The sequence below is a fragment of the Peromyscus californicus genome, unplaced genomic scaffold, assembly GCF_007827085.1.
Source record: "Peromyscus californicus insignis strain IS unplaced genomic scaffold, ASM782708v3 Scaffold_11__1_contigs__length_118956290, whole genome shotgun sequence".
NCBI classification, from domain to species: domain Eukaryota; kingdom Metazoa; phylum Chordata; class Mammalia; order Rodentia; family Cricetidae; genus Peromyscus; species Peromyscus californicus.
The window spans coordinates 125,378-140,065 of record NW_026294402.1 but is presented as its reverse complement, the minus strand read 5'-3'; the positions used below and the strand labels follow the sequence as shown (position 1 = coordinate 140,065).

General features: G+C 39.6%; 1 protein-coding gene across 1 annotated transcript in view; it reads right to left on the bottom strand.

The window, feature by feature from the left end:
• The window catches only part of Alkbh8 (alkB homolog 8, tRNA methyltransferase), a 51,584-nt gene extending 39,214 nt beyond the window's left edge, over positions 1–12,370 (bottom strand). Inside the window, exons 1-5 of the mRNA XM_052751352.1 lie at positions 12,264–12,370; positions 8,991–9,126; positions 4,771–5,008; positions 3,086–3,217; positions 1,931–2,026 (exon numbers count right to left, since the gene is read on the bottom strand). Coding sequence (XP_052607312.1) covers positions 1,931–2,026; positions 3,086–3,217; positions 4,771–5,008; positions 8,991–9,126; positions 12,264–12,277 — 616 coding nt within the window. The 5' untranslated portion in view covers positions 12,278–12,370. The remainder of the gene's footprint in view (positions 1–1,930; positions 2,027–3,085; positions 3,218–4,770; positions 5,009–8,990; positions 9,127–12,263) is intronic.
• Positions 12,371–14,688: the final 2,318 nt, after the last annotated feature.

Below are 14,688 nucleotides of genomic sequence, written 5' to 3'. Positions count from 1 at the left end.
GAATTCTCAAAAGAAGAATATCAAGTGGTCAAGAAACACTTTTTAAAAATGTTCAATATCCTTAGTTATCAGGGAAATGCAAATCAAAGACTCTGAGATGTCATCTGTCAGAATGCTAAGAACAAAAACACATGCTGTCTCCATTGTTGGTGGGAATGCAAACTTGTACAGCTACTTTAGAAATCAATATGGTGGTTTCTCAGAAAAATTGGAAATCAATCTACTTCAACACCCAGCTATAATACTTGGGCATATAGCCAAAGGATGTTCATAGTAGCTTTATTCCTAGTAGTCAGAACCTGGAAACAACCCAGATGCCCCTCAACAGAAAAATGGATGAAGAAAATGCGGTACATTTACACAATGGAATATTATTTAGCTGTTAAAAATGATGACATCATGAAATGGACCTAGGAAAAAAATAATCCTGAGTAAGGTAACCAGACCCAGAAAGATGAACATGGTTTGTACTCACTTATAAGTGGATATTAATTGTAAAGTAAAGGATAACCATGCTATAATCCACAGACCCAGAGAGGCTAAGTAACAGGGAGGGTTCAAGGTCGAACACTTGGATCTTCCTGGGAAGGGGAATTAGAATAAATTTCATGGGTGGACAGACTAGGGGATGGGAACAGAAGTGATGGGGGCAGGGGTGTGGAGAAGGAAAGTACTGAAAGAAATGATGGGAGAAGGGAGGCATTCTAGGTGAGGTAGAAACCTAGTGCAAGGGAAGCTCCCAAGAATCTACAAGGATAACCCCAGCTAATACTCCTAGCAATAGGGAATACATAGCCTGAACCGGCCATCTCCTGTAATCAGGCAAGACTTCTAGCGGAGGAATTGGGACACCAACCCAGCCATATAACCTTTGGCCTACAATCTGTCTTGCCTACAAGATGTGCTGGGGTTAAGGTAGTGAAGAAATGGTGCGAGTGGCTAAGCAATGACTGGTCCAGTCTGAAACCCACGCCACAAGATTGAGCTCACCCCTGACACTATCTGAAGCGCCAGGAACAAGAGGCTGAGTTGCCCCAGAGAACCAAATAGGACTGGAAAAAAAGATGCCAATGTAATGATGCCTAATGATATTCTACTATACTCACAGATTGGTGCCTAACCCAGTAGTCATTAGAGAGGGTTCATCCATCCACTGGTAGAAACAGATGCAGAAACACATATTCAAACATTAGACTGAGCTTAGGAATCCTACTGATGAGAGGGAGGAAGGAGTGTAGGAGCCAGCGGGGCAAAGGACATCACAAGAAAGCCCACAGAATCAACTGACCGGGGCTCATAGGTGTTCACAGACACTGAACTAGGGAGCCTGACGTAGGCATTCTGCATATATCTGACAGTTGTGTAGCTTGGTCTTCTTGTGGTACTCCTAACAGTATAAGCAGGGTCTGTCTCTGATTCTTCTGCTGGCTTTTGGGACCCTATTCTTCATAATGGGCTGTCTTGCTCAGTCTTAATACAAGGAGAGGGGCTTAGTCTTACTGTAACTTGATATGCCATGTTTTGCTGATATCCATGGGAGGCCTGCCCTTTTCTGAATAGAAATGGAGGAGGAGTAGATAAAGGGGGGGAGCAGAAGGGAAGTTGGAGAAGGGGCTGGGAGGAAAGGCTAGAGGGGAAACCTCAGTCAGGATACAAAACAAACAAACAAACAAATAAATGAATGAATGAATAGAAATAGACAAGAGTTTTTACTTCATCAGTATATAAATAGACAAGAGCTTTGACTTCATCTGTATATCTGAACTTTTATAACAAAACTAGGCCACTTACAGAATTAAAATTTTCTAAATTTAACCAGTAATCTCAAAAGTTTACCTACAGATGACATGCATCTCAACTATTATAAACTTCTAATGTATCACATCATTCTTCCCATGCCAGTACTTACTGTGTATTAACATGTACTTACCCCCAGGTAAGGGCTTATCTTTATCCACAGTGTTGTTCTCATAGTGGAATTCATAGCCAAAATGTTTAACTCTTCTGTGTTTTAAGGACTTTTGAACTGTATGAAGAAAATAAATTGCTTGAAAGAAAAGGACAGCAACACTTCATATTTCACTCAACATTATAAGGAGTCATTAGGTAATGACAACTTCTCCTAATTGCTAAATTACTGTTTTAATAGCATGAGCCATTTTATTTGTTTTGTGCTTAAAACACTTAAAGAGTTTCATCTATTAATGTGAGAGAAATATGTGTATATCCTACCACTCACAAGAATGCCTATAATCTGGAAAGAGGTGAAGCAGCTTTCATTGCTGCTTTGTCCTCATGAGATGTCCTGTACTACTGAGTGCTTGGAGGAATCTTCGGGGCAGAGAGGAAATGTTGGGAGCCAGGCCAACCTACAGCTTTCTCAGAGGCCCTGATGGAAGAACTAAAGGAACACTAGCTCTGTATCCTTGCCTAGTAGCAGACCTGGCAAAGTCAAGTCTGGGGCTGAGCCAGGGCCTTGAAGGAGTCAAGGTTTCAGATTCTGGGAACCTGACTTTTCCCCCTTCAAGAGACTATAGTTATCAGTCCCACGGCCACTGAGCGCTCAGCCTGTGAAACTTTGAATATCCTGTATTCCTTCATGCAACAATGCTTGTTTAACTTTCTAGTAACTCTGTTTCATTTCCCCCCTCGAAATTGTACATAAGATGCTGTACTTCTTAATCTCTTGCTTGCCATAAGACATAACTTGTGCAGGACCTCCTGATCTGAACTTTCCTGTCTTTATTATTTCTGATTCTCTGGTCAACTCCCTCAAGAACTTGTCACTGAACAATCTACTAACCAAGTCAAGAAGCAAACAAGATTTTAAACAGGGGAAGGTCTGATAAAATTTATGTTAACATTCCTCAGACTGGAGTTTAGAACTGGTTGCTATACAAATGTTATATATAAAACTGTTCCTAAGAACTGTAAGTGTGACTTGCCTACCACCACGTCCAAGCTACTTCCAATGATCTTAAGGAAACAGCATAATGTCAATAAACCTATGGTATACAATGAAAGCAAGTATAGAATCAGGACATTTTCCAAAAATGTAATTTATGGACCTTGAAGTTTTACTTACAATTCTGATTGCCTGTATCTCCTGTCCAATTAACACTTTCCAAAAGCATTTTCTCATCCTCAGAAGAAATAATTTCTTCTACCACCAAGAGGCCTGGAGGTAAGGCTTGAAGCCTCATTTTTTTCCATTGTGCTACAGGAAAACAAATTAAAATAGTCATATACAAAACATGTATAAAATAAATTTTGCCCCAGAGCACCAGTTTGCAAGGCTCTTTGTAGTGGGTAGCCATTCCAGCTTTGATCCGGAAGTTCCAACCCCCATTGAGGCTTCGGTAACTGTCACGCCTACAAGGCAGGGCCAAGAGAGGACCTTGAAGACCCGAGATCTGGATGCACCACTTGTCTTGTTTCCTGGACCCTGGACACTAGAGGTAGACCTAGGAGAGTTCTCCAGAGAACACCGCTGGACTGCGCTGCGTCTTTCCCAGAACCCACAACCTACCTATCCCTTCATTTGTAAGTTACTCCACTAAATAAATCTCCCTTTTAACTACATGGAGTGGCCTTAATAATTTAACCAATGGCTCTTAATTGTCATTTTCAGAAGTCAGAAGCTCAAAGGAACACACAAAATGCAAAAACAAAGATGAAAAACATATCTGTACTGTACTTTACTCTCTACAGTTCTCTTCAGCAAAGAATGACACTCAGGTCTTCTGTTGGCACATGACTGAGTCACTTTCTACACCTCACTTGAAGACAAGGCTTTTTGTATACTTATTGTATAAACTGTTATTTTGAAAACCGTCAAGAGTAAACAGTACAAAATGGGAAAAAAAACCACAAGGTCAATTCACTCAATGCAGAAAAGGCTTTAACAAAGTTCAACATCTCTTCATGATACAAGTTCTGAAGAACTAGAAAGTACCATACCCCAATAAAGGCTATATATACAACAAACCTATAGACAATGATGTTAAACAGGGAAAAATTGAATGTATTTCCTCTAATATCAGGACAGCAAAGAGACAAAGGTGTCCTCTCTCCTCTAGGATTCAATACTGGGCTTGAAGTCTAATATTGAATTAGCTAGATCAATAAGAGGAGGAAATAGAAGGGGTTCACCTAGAGAAAGAAGCCAAAGTATCCACATTTATATCCATAAACATTCCACCAGGTAACTCTTAGACTTGGTAAACACTTTCAACAAAATAACAGAATACAAGATCAACATGCAAAAATTGTGAGCTTTTCTGAAGTAGTAGAGAAAAAAATCAGAGGGAAAAATTTTCTTGCACAGGCAAATGAATAGAAAAGCCAGTTCTCAAAAGAAGAAATAAAAACTAAATAAAATTCTCTGAAAAGTTGTTCAACATCCTTAGCCAACAGAAAAGAAAACATTAAAATTATTTTGGGTATATAACCAGGAGCAGGAGAGCTGGATCATATGGAAATTCCATTTCAAGTTGCTATCCACATTCTTACCAGCAGTGAGTAATGGCTCCTCTCTTCCCACATCAGCCTTTGACTTCAACAGGCACAGCACAAACAAGCACACCACATACATGTACACACACACACACACACACACACACACACACACACAAACACAAACATACACACACCAGCACATATATGTGTACACATACACACACATACATCACCATCTTCCCAAACACAAAGAAATTGATAGAGACTCCATAAGAAGAAAACTCACACAAAAAGTAAGTAACTTCAAGGTACCTTTTTCCACAAAATTCAAGTACAGAATGATCTTCTGCCCCAAATCATCAATGATTTCTTTTCCATTGAGGATAGCATAGGCTTTCTTGGATTCTTCAATAGTTTTGTATATTACAAATGCATAAGGCTTATTAGGTGGCATCAGGAGAGCTTCCATGGGTCCACATTTCTCTAAAGCCAAAAGCAGTTGCTTCCTACTCACACCATTACCAAGACCACCATTGGCAACAACCAGGCTCTTAAAAAAAGGGGAAGAGAGGAGGTAAGTAAAAAGCAGTTGATATGACCTATTTATTTGAAAATAAAATGAAATGACATTATTCCAGATTAATGTAATTTAAAAGTTTCATTTTCTTTGGTTATTTGGTTTGCTAGCTTCACACAAAGTATATAAACCAATTTACTAAATATTTTGGAGGAAATGTTTTCCTATGCTATAAACATTTATTTTTAAATAGTTTGTAATAGTGATATATTCATTTCTTCATAACCAGAAATGTAAGTTAAAATCTAACTTCCTATTATGTTCAGAAATACAAATTAACATAATGAAAAAGAAGGAACAAAGAATGGAAAGAAACATGCAATCAGCAGTCACATGATACATTTTGCCAAAGAATAAATGTTCTATATTCTTTTACTAATTTAATTCTAATTAGCATAATCTTTAAAACAAAGTAAACTTATTTGGGTAATATGAGCCCCACTTTATAGAACAAGAAACTATTGAGCAGAAAACTGGGTTAAGTGAGTGAGGGAGCATTACTGTTGTTAGTCTTCTGGAACCCATACTTTGAATATAACCATTACACTATGTTTAACAAAAAGTAAAATGTCAAGGAACTGGATCAAAGAAAACTTAACTGCAGATTCATAAACCATGAAAAGTTTTCTGCTCAAGAAAATTAATTCAGTCAATGTAATTTAGTCAGATTGCAAGTAAACTTTTTTCCTTTAAAAATTCAAGTTTACTTCCTGTCACTCTGTAGACTGCTAGGCTCTAGTCACGTGATGTGGGGGAGTAAGGGAATGCTCCTTTCCTTATTTTGAGGTTTATAGTCTAGTACCCTTACAGTTACTATACTGAAAAACCACCCTACATGGTGTTAAAACAATTTATCACCTATTATTTCTAAATCTTATTTTAGTGTGTGTCTGTGTGTATGGGGGCGGGTAGGTGTCTGTATGTCTGTGTGTATGGGGGCGGGTGGGTGTCTGTGTGTCTGTGTGTATGGGGGCGGGTGGGTGTCTGTGTTGGTGTGTGTATGGGTGGGTGGGTGTCTGTGTTGGTGTGTGTATGGGTGGGTGGGTGTTTGTATGTCTGTGTGTCTGTGGGGGGGGCGGGTGGGTGTCTGTGTGTCTGTGGGGGGGCAGGTGGGTATCGGTGTGTCGGTGTGTCTGTGTGTATGGGTGCGTGGGTGTCTGTGTGTATGGGTAGGTGTCTGTGTGTCTGTGTGTGGGGGCGGGTGGATGTCTGTGTGTCTGTGTGTGGGGGCGGGTAGGTGTCTGTGCATCTGTGTGTGGGGGCGGGTAGGTCTCTGTGCATCTGTGTGGGGAGGGGGCGGGTGGGTATCTGTGTGTCTGTGTTGGTGTGCAGGTGTGCATATGCCACAGCAACCATGAAAAGGTTAAAGGACAACTTTCTGGAGTTATTTCTCTCCTTCTACCATGTTGGGTCCAAAGACAGAACTCGTGTTGTTAGGTTTGTATAGCAAGCCCTTTAACTCCTCAGACATCTCACTGGCATAACCTATTACATTTAGAAACATTAAAAAAAAAAAGAAGAAGAAGAAGCCAGGAATGGGTTTACTCATCAATTTCATCATTTATATCAGGTATTGAAAATGTTCTTAAAAGAATATTTCAAAGATATACAGGTCACATAAGCACAGCCTCAATTTGGTTTTTTTTAACATACTATTAAAATGTGAAACCCATTTTTGTCTCACAAGACACATTTGTTCTGAATACAATAGTTTACTGACTCCATGGGTTGTACTAAACTCAAGATCAGTATATTAATGTTCAGCACATAAAACTTACTCTCATATGCTTTATCATGGACTTCATTCAATAAGGTGTTTTCATTAAAATACCATAACAATTTAGTTATATGTGGCCACCATTACAAAAACACTCCCATTTTCCTAAATCTTAGTCAGAGACACAAAGAAGACAAAGTACCTTTTCCTATTCTCATGCACTTAAGACAACATGATTAAGAACACCAGCAACCAATTAATTCTTGGAAGATTTTGCAGCTAAGTGTCCTCTAGTCAAATCAATTTAGTCTAACACTAGTTACCTAGTGAGAACATCAGATCCCACAGGCTCAGTTCTGCAAGTCTGCCCCCATCAGCAGGAAACACACTTCTGACAGAATAGCCATAACTCGGTTCCTGAGATTCCCGCCTCAGGTGCTATTCAATTACTTGAGCAGCTCACAGAACTCAGGGAAACACTGCTTACAGCCACTCACTCATTATACAGGTAATCAAAAGCCAGAAATTCACTGCCCGCCCTGAGGATATGACCCTTCAGCAGATTCCACATGCTCCAATATCCAGACCACTCATTCATTATACAAGTTATCAAAAGTCAGAAATTCACTGCACCCTGAGGATATGACCCTTCAGCAGATTCCACATGCTCCAATATCCAGACCACTCATTCATTATACAAGTTATCAAAAGTCAGAAATTCACTGCCCACCCTGAGGACACCACCAATCTCCAGCAGATTCCACAGGCTCCAATATCCAGAAGCTCTCAATTCTGTCTTTTTAGGGTTTTATGGCACCTTCCACACAGGCATGACTGAATACATTATGGGCCACCGGTTGTTATGGTTTGTATGTGAGACGTCCCCTACAGTAATCAAGTGTTTGGAAACCTTATCCTCATTCGATGCACTGTTTGAGGAGGTTATGATTATATGTAGCCTAGCTGGCTGATATTGTACAGGTAGGGCTTGTAGGTTGTAGCCCCGCCTAGTTTCTTCTCTAGCCACCTGTCTGTCATTTGAAGATTACCAGCCATGTCACATGCCTAAGGCCATAGGAGCCAGTACTGCAATAATGCCTTTTCTGCTATAATGGACTGTAGTTTCTAAATTGTGATAATTTTTTTTCCTTTCTCCTTATTTTGTCAGATATTCTGTTGCAGTGATAATAAAAGAAACTAACATAGTAATCAACTACACTTCCCTTCCCCAGAGAAAATGTGGCTAAGGTCCAACTCTCTAATCATACATCCAGTAGTCAGAGGTTACTCAGAAGCCATAAGTCACTCCACTAGCAAATAAAAGACAACTAGATTTATCCCTGAGAGTTTTTAGCATGAGTTTTAGGTATGCTATACTACGCCCAGCTTAGAAATTAAAGTCAAGGTCAAAAGTAATGCTCATATCTAAATAAGGAGAGAAGTGAGTTACAATGAGTTATAATTTAAAGCCCAGGAAACCTCCCAGTAGCTCATATCATGTTACTTAATAATTTCCAACAGACATGAAAAGATTTTGTAAATTAGGACTAATGAAAAGAGTTTATATTATATAACCAAAATACTTTGTAACATAGGAAAGGTAAGAAAAGAAAAAAGATTATATGAAGCTATAGAAGATTTACCTTCAAATATCTATTCAACCACTTACTAGTTTATATTAAGGAAAATTAACCTCTCAAGATGACAGTTTTCTCATGCAGCTCATATAGACTTTTAGAGAATTAAACACAATAATGAATGTCAAATTTTCTGTATCAAATAAAAAGATTTATACAATGTTATTATTAATATATAATTGCAATATGCTCTAGTTCAGTGGTTCTCAATCTGTCGGTCATGACCATTGGAAAACCCATACTTCGATGGTCTTAGGAACTCAGACATCACTTAGTGGCAAAATCACAGTTAAAAAGTGGCAATGAAAATAAATTTATGGTTGGGGGTTCCTAAGACCATTGGAAACATCTCTTTTCCTATGGTTGTGACCTATAGTTTGAGAACCACTCTATTTCAACCCACACTAACAACATGAATTCAAACTACAGACTAGGCTACCATACAAATGGAAAACTAGCACATCCTATTCCATGTATATTTAATATGGGTATAATATATCATTGAATAATTACAGCTTTGAGCTATATTTTACAATATTAACATAATACATTACAATATTGATACAGCTACATGAAAATGACAATAACACTTTAAGGTCACCTGGGTGGGATAAGACACTGCCTGGATGCCTTCATGTTTCAGCAACACATGCCTGGCTTTACTCTGTTTCCTTAAGAACTTCTTCTCGATTTTATTCAGTTTTAAGCCACCTTTATGATTGATGTTCACAGTAATACTATAAAGAAAAAAAGTATAAAAAGCATAGCCTTAAAAGTTCTGAAGGATCAATTATGTTATTCATATATTCAATAGTTTATAAAAATTTGTGTTTTGTAAAAAACTTAAGTTTCAACAACCTAGAAAAGTGAAACAAATAAAAAGAACATAACACAAATTCTTGACAATTCATCTGTTAGCTTAAGTACTCCACCGCAATATAAACTCTGGGAGAGCAGAAATGCCAGCATACAGTACATCCCCAGGAAATATATGGAAAGAATAAATAAATATTAAGTGAGTAAGCATGTATGCCTATTATGGCCTCAGTCCCCTGACCATACAACTATAACACATTGCATGGCTTTGTATGAACTTCTAAGTTAGTTCAGCAAAACAAACACATAACAAAAAAATGAAAAAAAATATGACATATCTTCATATAATTAACTGCTAATAGAATTGCTGTTGCTTGTGGCATAACTACAGACCAAAACAAACAAAAAAATCAATGCTAATTGAAAGAAATTTGGAAAATTTCAAATTAGAAGGATCAGAACAACATAAAGATATTTTTAGAAAGGTATTCAGTGAGGTAATAAAAGGCAAAGGGTAAACAGAAATGTCCACCAACAGTAGTGAAATATAAGTATAATTTGAGAGGTTTTTTTTTTCTTTTCTTGTTTTGTTGTTCTTTTGAAACAGGATCTCACATATCCCAGACTGGCCTCCAACTTGCTACAAGGCTGAGGATGATCTTGAACTTCTGATACACCTGGCATAGCAGGTGTGCACCCCACAAGCCCAGTTTATGGATATTTTTTGTTTATTAAGACAGTTATTCACTATGCAGCCCTAGCTGACTTCAGACTCACAAAGGCTCTCCTACCTTTGTGTGCCTGGATTACAAATGTGTAACATCAACACCAGCTGGCATAATTTTTTAGAGCAGCAAATGTTTACTGAACCTCTAGTTCAATGCTACAAACTTCAAAGTTAACAAATGAAATAAATAAAATTAAATTTCAAAGCCGGGCGGTGGTGGCGCACGCCTTTAATCCCAGCACTCGGGAGGCAGAGGCAGGCGGATCTTTGTGAGTTCGAGGCCAGCCTGGTCTCCAAAGCGAGTTCCAGGAAAGGCGCAAAGCTACACAGAGAAACCCTGTCTCGAAAACCAAAAAAAAAAAAAAAAAAAAAAAAAAAAAAAAAAAAAATTAAATTTCAAAATAACTGGGGTACATTCAAAACTCTAATTACTAGACTTAATTTAAGGACAGAAGAAAAATGGCATTAGTTCATTTTCCTAGCACACAGAGCACATGTTAGGAGGTAAAGCGAGTAAGGCAGGCCGGTTGGACAACACAGTAGGACAGTAATGAGAAGACCTGCAATATTCCACCTGTGCCAAGCAGAAATGCTGACCTGATTACATTGGAGGCATAGAAGGAAAGGAAACAGTGAGAAGGAAGGGAGGAAAGAATCGTTCCACATGATCAACAGGTCTTGGTGATTACTCAGATGTAAAGAAGAAAGGAGTCCAGATCACTGAACAGTTGCTTAGATGCACCTTACATGTGACAGGAGTAAGGTCACTAGCATATTAGCTATGACACTAGTTCAGTTACCTCCAGCCTGAGCATGTTCTCTGTTAGTACAGAGACATAAAGGCTCTGTTACTAGCTAACTCTCAGTATATCTTGTTGGATACTACCCTAAGTAGCAACTTTACTATGTCCATGCCTGAGTTAAAAAACAGCCATGCCTAGAGAGATGGCTGAGTGGTTATAAACACTGACAGCTCTTCCAGGGAACCTGGATTCAAGTCCTAGCACCCACATGGTGGCTCACAACCATTCAAGTTCCAGGAGATCTGACTCTCTTCTGGCCTCCTTGGGCACCAGGCACGCAAGCGGTGCACAAATACACATGCAGGCAATACACATATACATAAAATAAAAATAATCCTTTAAAAAAAGCTTATCAAGCAACACAGATAAAGTGAATCTTCTGATCGTGCGTAACATACTTATTAGCAAACACTAGAAAGAACAAATCTAAATTCCTATCAAACAAGGTTTCACATACATGTTTTTAAAATATGAGAAATCAGTGATATGAGTTGGCTCCAGGAAAGCGAAATAGGTAGATAAGTAAAGGATAGTCTTCTCTGGCTTTTGAATTTATAAGCTATTCAAATTGCATTATCTATTTAAAAAGAACACAGAAATGTTTGAGTGATTAGGAAAAAAAATCACCCCGTTATTTATCACACCCCTTTCTAACTTTCTGAATTACACATTCTTCTATGTTGTTTTTCCTTCCACTTGCCATTTATTATCTTTTCCAAAAAGTGCAGAGAAAACCGCTAAAGCAGTGATTTAGTATTATTCACTGGGTAGTACTCAGCACTTAGCACTTGAACAGGATGTGATACCCAGTAGCAACTGATTAAATTTTAAAAAAATAAATAAATGAACCTAAGTAGAATTTTCCATTTTAGTTCCTAAACTTCTCCAGAATTCTGATTTTGGCAGCCATCTTCAACGATTTCCACAACACCGGATGTGTATCCCAAATTACCTGAATGTGTTGGACCAAGACTGTCACCTACACAGTCTTGGATACCTGGCATACAGCTTGCAACAAATGTTCAATGAAATCAACCAAAACCACAGGCTGACATCACCTCCACCCCAGAGGAAGAAGGACTGATCAAAGAAGAGTATAAGACGCAGATGCGTGGACAAACAGCCACTAGCATGCTTTTGTTTCACAGAATTGATGCTGGCTGGAAAGAAACTAGAATCAAGTGCAGATCTCCCACCACAATAGGAGCTAACACAGACACCCCTGGAAACCCATACCACACCACGCAAATGAACACTAGACCCTATCAGGGTTCCCAACACCTCGACATCCCTCCGTCCATAGACTGCACCCTGAGCGGCCTGGGTCGGACCACGCTGGCCAGGACAACAGAAAAGGAGCTACAAGGCGTAAGCTATGGTTTGCGACCCTCCGTCACCGCTAAAAACAGGCACCATACACTCCTGTCTCTCCTCATCAGAGGTTTTCACCTCCCAGATGCTTTCTCTATTACCAGCCAGCCCCGCTGCAGCCTAGAGAGTTTATGCAAGCATTCTAAAACTGCCTCACCTGGGAGCCGCCATGTTGCAGACAATCGCACTACATTTCCCATGAGTCCACGGGGCTACCACAGCGCTCCCACAATCCCTTCTCCCGCCCAAAATCTTTGTTTACACTTTCCTGGCGAAGTGCCTGTAAACTGCTATATGGAACAGATAATTCGGCTGCTTTATGTGGGTGAAAAGTAATGATTGGAGGAGCATTACAACTGCCACGTTACTAAACCAGCACACTACCTAACTACATGCTGAGGATTTGACCTTATACCCACAGATAAACTTGGAAAAGATGGAGACCATTACAGAAAACCACAACCAATCAAAATGCAGAGCTGTGAAGTCCAGTGTCAACTGCCACCTACGACACAGTTCCTGCAACTAAGGCTCAGAACTCTGCAAAGAAAATGTTGGCAGGGCAATGGGGAGCTTACTAGGGATTGTATCTAAGTGTCAGAAACCACACCCATAAAGTCTCACTAGCATGACGGTCTAAATTTGAGCTGAGCCAGTAGTGGTGGCATACGCCTTTAATCCCAGCACTCGGGAGGCAGTCAGGCGGCTGTATGTAAATTCGAGGCCAGCCTGGTCTACAGAGTGAGATCCAGGACAGGCACCACAACTACACAGAGAAACCCTGCCTCGAAAAAACTAATAAGTAAATAAATAAATAAATACTAGCTGAACAAAAACAAAACAGACATGCTTCTGTTGTCATGCAGAAAGTTCAGGAGGCCTCAACTCTACAAAAAAAAAAAAAAAAAGCAAATAAGGAATTCTGAAAGCAAGAGAAATAGTATTCTCCATGGAAGAGCACACATTATTGTTATCCAATAATGAATGGTCAGCCCTGAAAACACTTAAATATAAGTAACATTATACAAACTGAGCAATTTGTGTTTATGTGTGTGTGTGTGTGTGTGTGTGTGTGTGTGTGTGTGTGTACAATTAATAATAAAAAACGTCATGAGTTTGAAAGAGAGCAAGGAGGAGGGGTATAAGAGGAAGTATGGAGGGAGGAAATACAGTAGGCAAAGTACATAATTATATTATATTATAATCTAAAAATAGTAGAACTCTAGAAAAGAAGAAATTGGATCTACTTAGGAAAGACATTTCAAGGCAAAGTTTAAATGGCAGAAAAATTAATCAAATGGGAAAAAGTTACGTCCCTATTATGAGGTTACTCAGAAAAAAAAATAAGCAACAGTAATGTTCTAATTTGTTTTGTCTTTCTTTCTTTCTTTTTTCCAACTCCACACTGGTAGGTCTCAAAGAAACCCAAGACAAATGGGTGAGGTGCCTACTAACATATCAAAGCAGACATTGGCCAGCTCTCCCAATATCACTCAGTACCTGTTGCTCCTCACTAGCACTGTTCACTCTCACCCACTACCCTAAACCTCTTCTTCCCAAGTACTGGTCTTCTGCTTCCCATTCCCTCAGCTTTTAATCCCTATATAGCACAATCATTTTGGATACCCCATCTCTTGGCCTCTTGGTTCCTAGCTGGCTCTGTTCTTGGATCTCTCTTGGTCCACTTGCTCCCCTCTCTTATTCCTCATCCCCCGCCTCACACTTCCAAGCATGGTCTGGCAGTCTGCTGGCCATGTTCAGTCTAAACTGTCCCAGATGCCTCTGGCTGTTCTCTTCCTCATATATACAATAAGCATTCTCCGCAAACCATACCTTGAAGCAGTCATATCTCCATTTTATTTTCATTCATATGGTGTGGAAACCATAGGGGTAGCATAAATGAGTTATGTTCTGAGGGACCTGGCCTCACCAAACCAAGCAGCTGATTTGACTCTCCTAAAGTATGTGTGGATCATTTGTTCTTGCTGGCTTCTACCACCCACCATATTTGGCTCCAGATTCTAGAGTCCAATTCTTCAGCTGCTCTTTCCTCCACCTGCTCTAACTATCTGACTCTCCTTGATTACTTGGTAAGTATCTCCCTGACTCCTGGAGTTATGACGACATCCTTCTGTGCATCTGTGCCTATGTGGGCATCTCTCTTTTTCTCCTCTCCTCCTCTACTGGCTAAATAACCTGCTGGAGCTACCTGCTTTGTCTACTATTACTACTGGGCCCACAGTCATGTGGAAAGGGACACCTTTCCCTTGTAATTTGGGGCAAGTCTTTTAGTCCACTTGGGGATACAGGATTGAAATTCGTGTCACCAAAATACTTCCCTTTGCTCTCATCTCCTTCCTTGAGCTTCCTCTCATTTCCCCCTAGGAGCTGCCTGCAATCCTGCAGCTTCTCTAAGCCAATCTGGGCCACTGCATTATATCTCTGCTCCCCTTTGGAGCTTATAGAAATCCATCCTACCACATACACTGAGGTGGGCAGAGTCAGCAGCCAAAGCTGCCCTTTCAGTCCTAGTAATGCTGCAGTTTAAAGCAATAGATTCACAGTAAGGTAAATTCAGATGG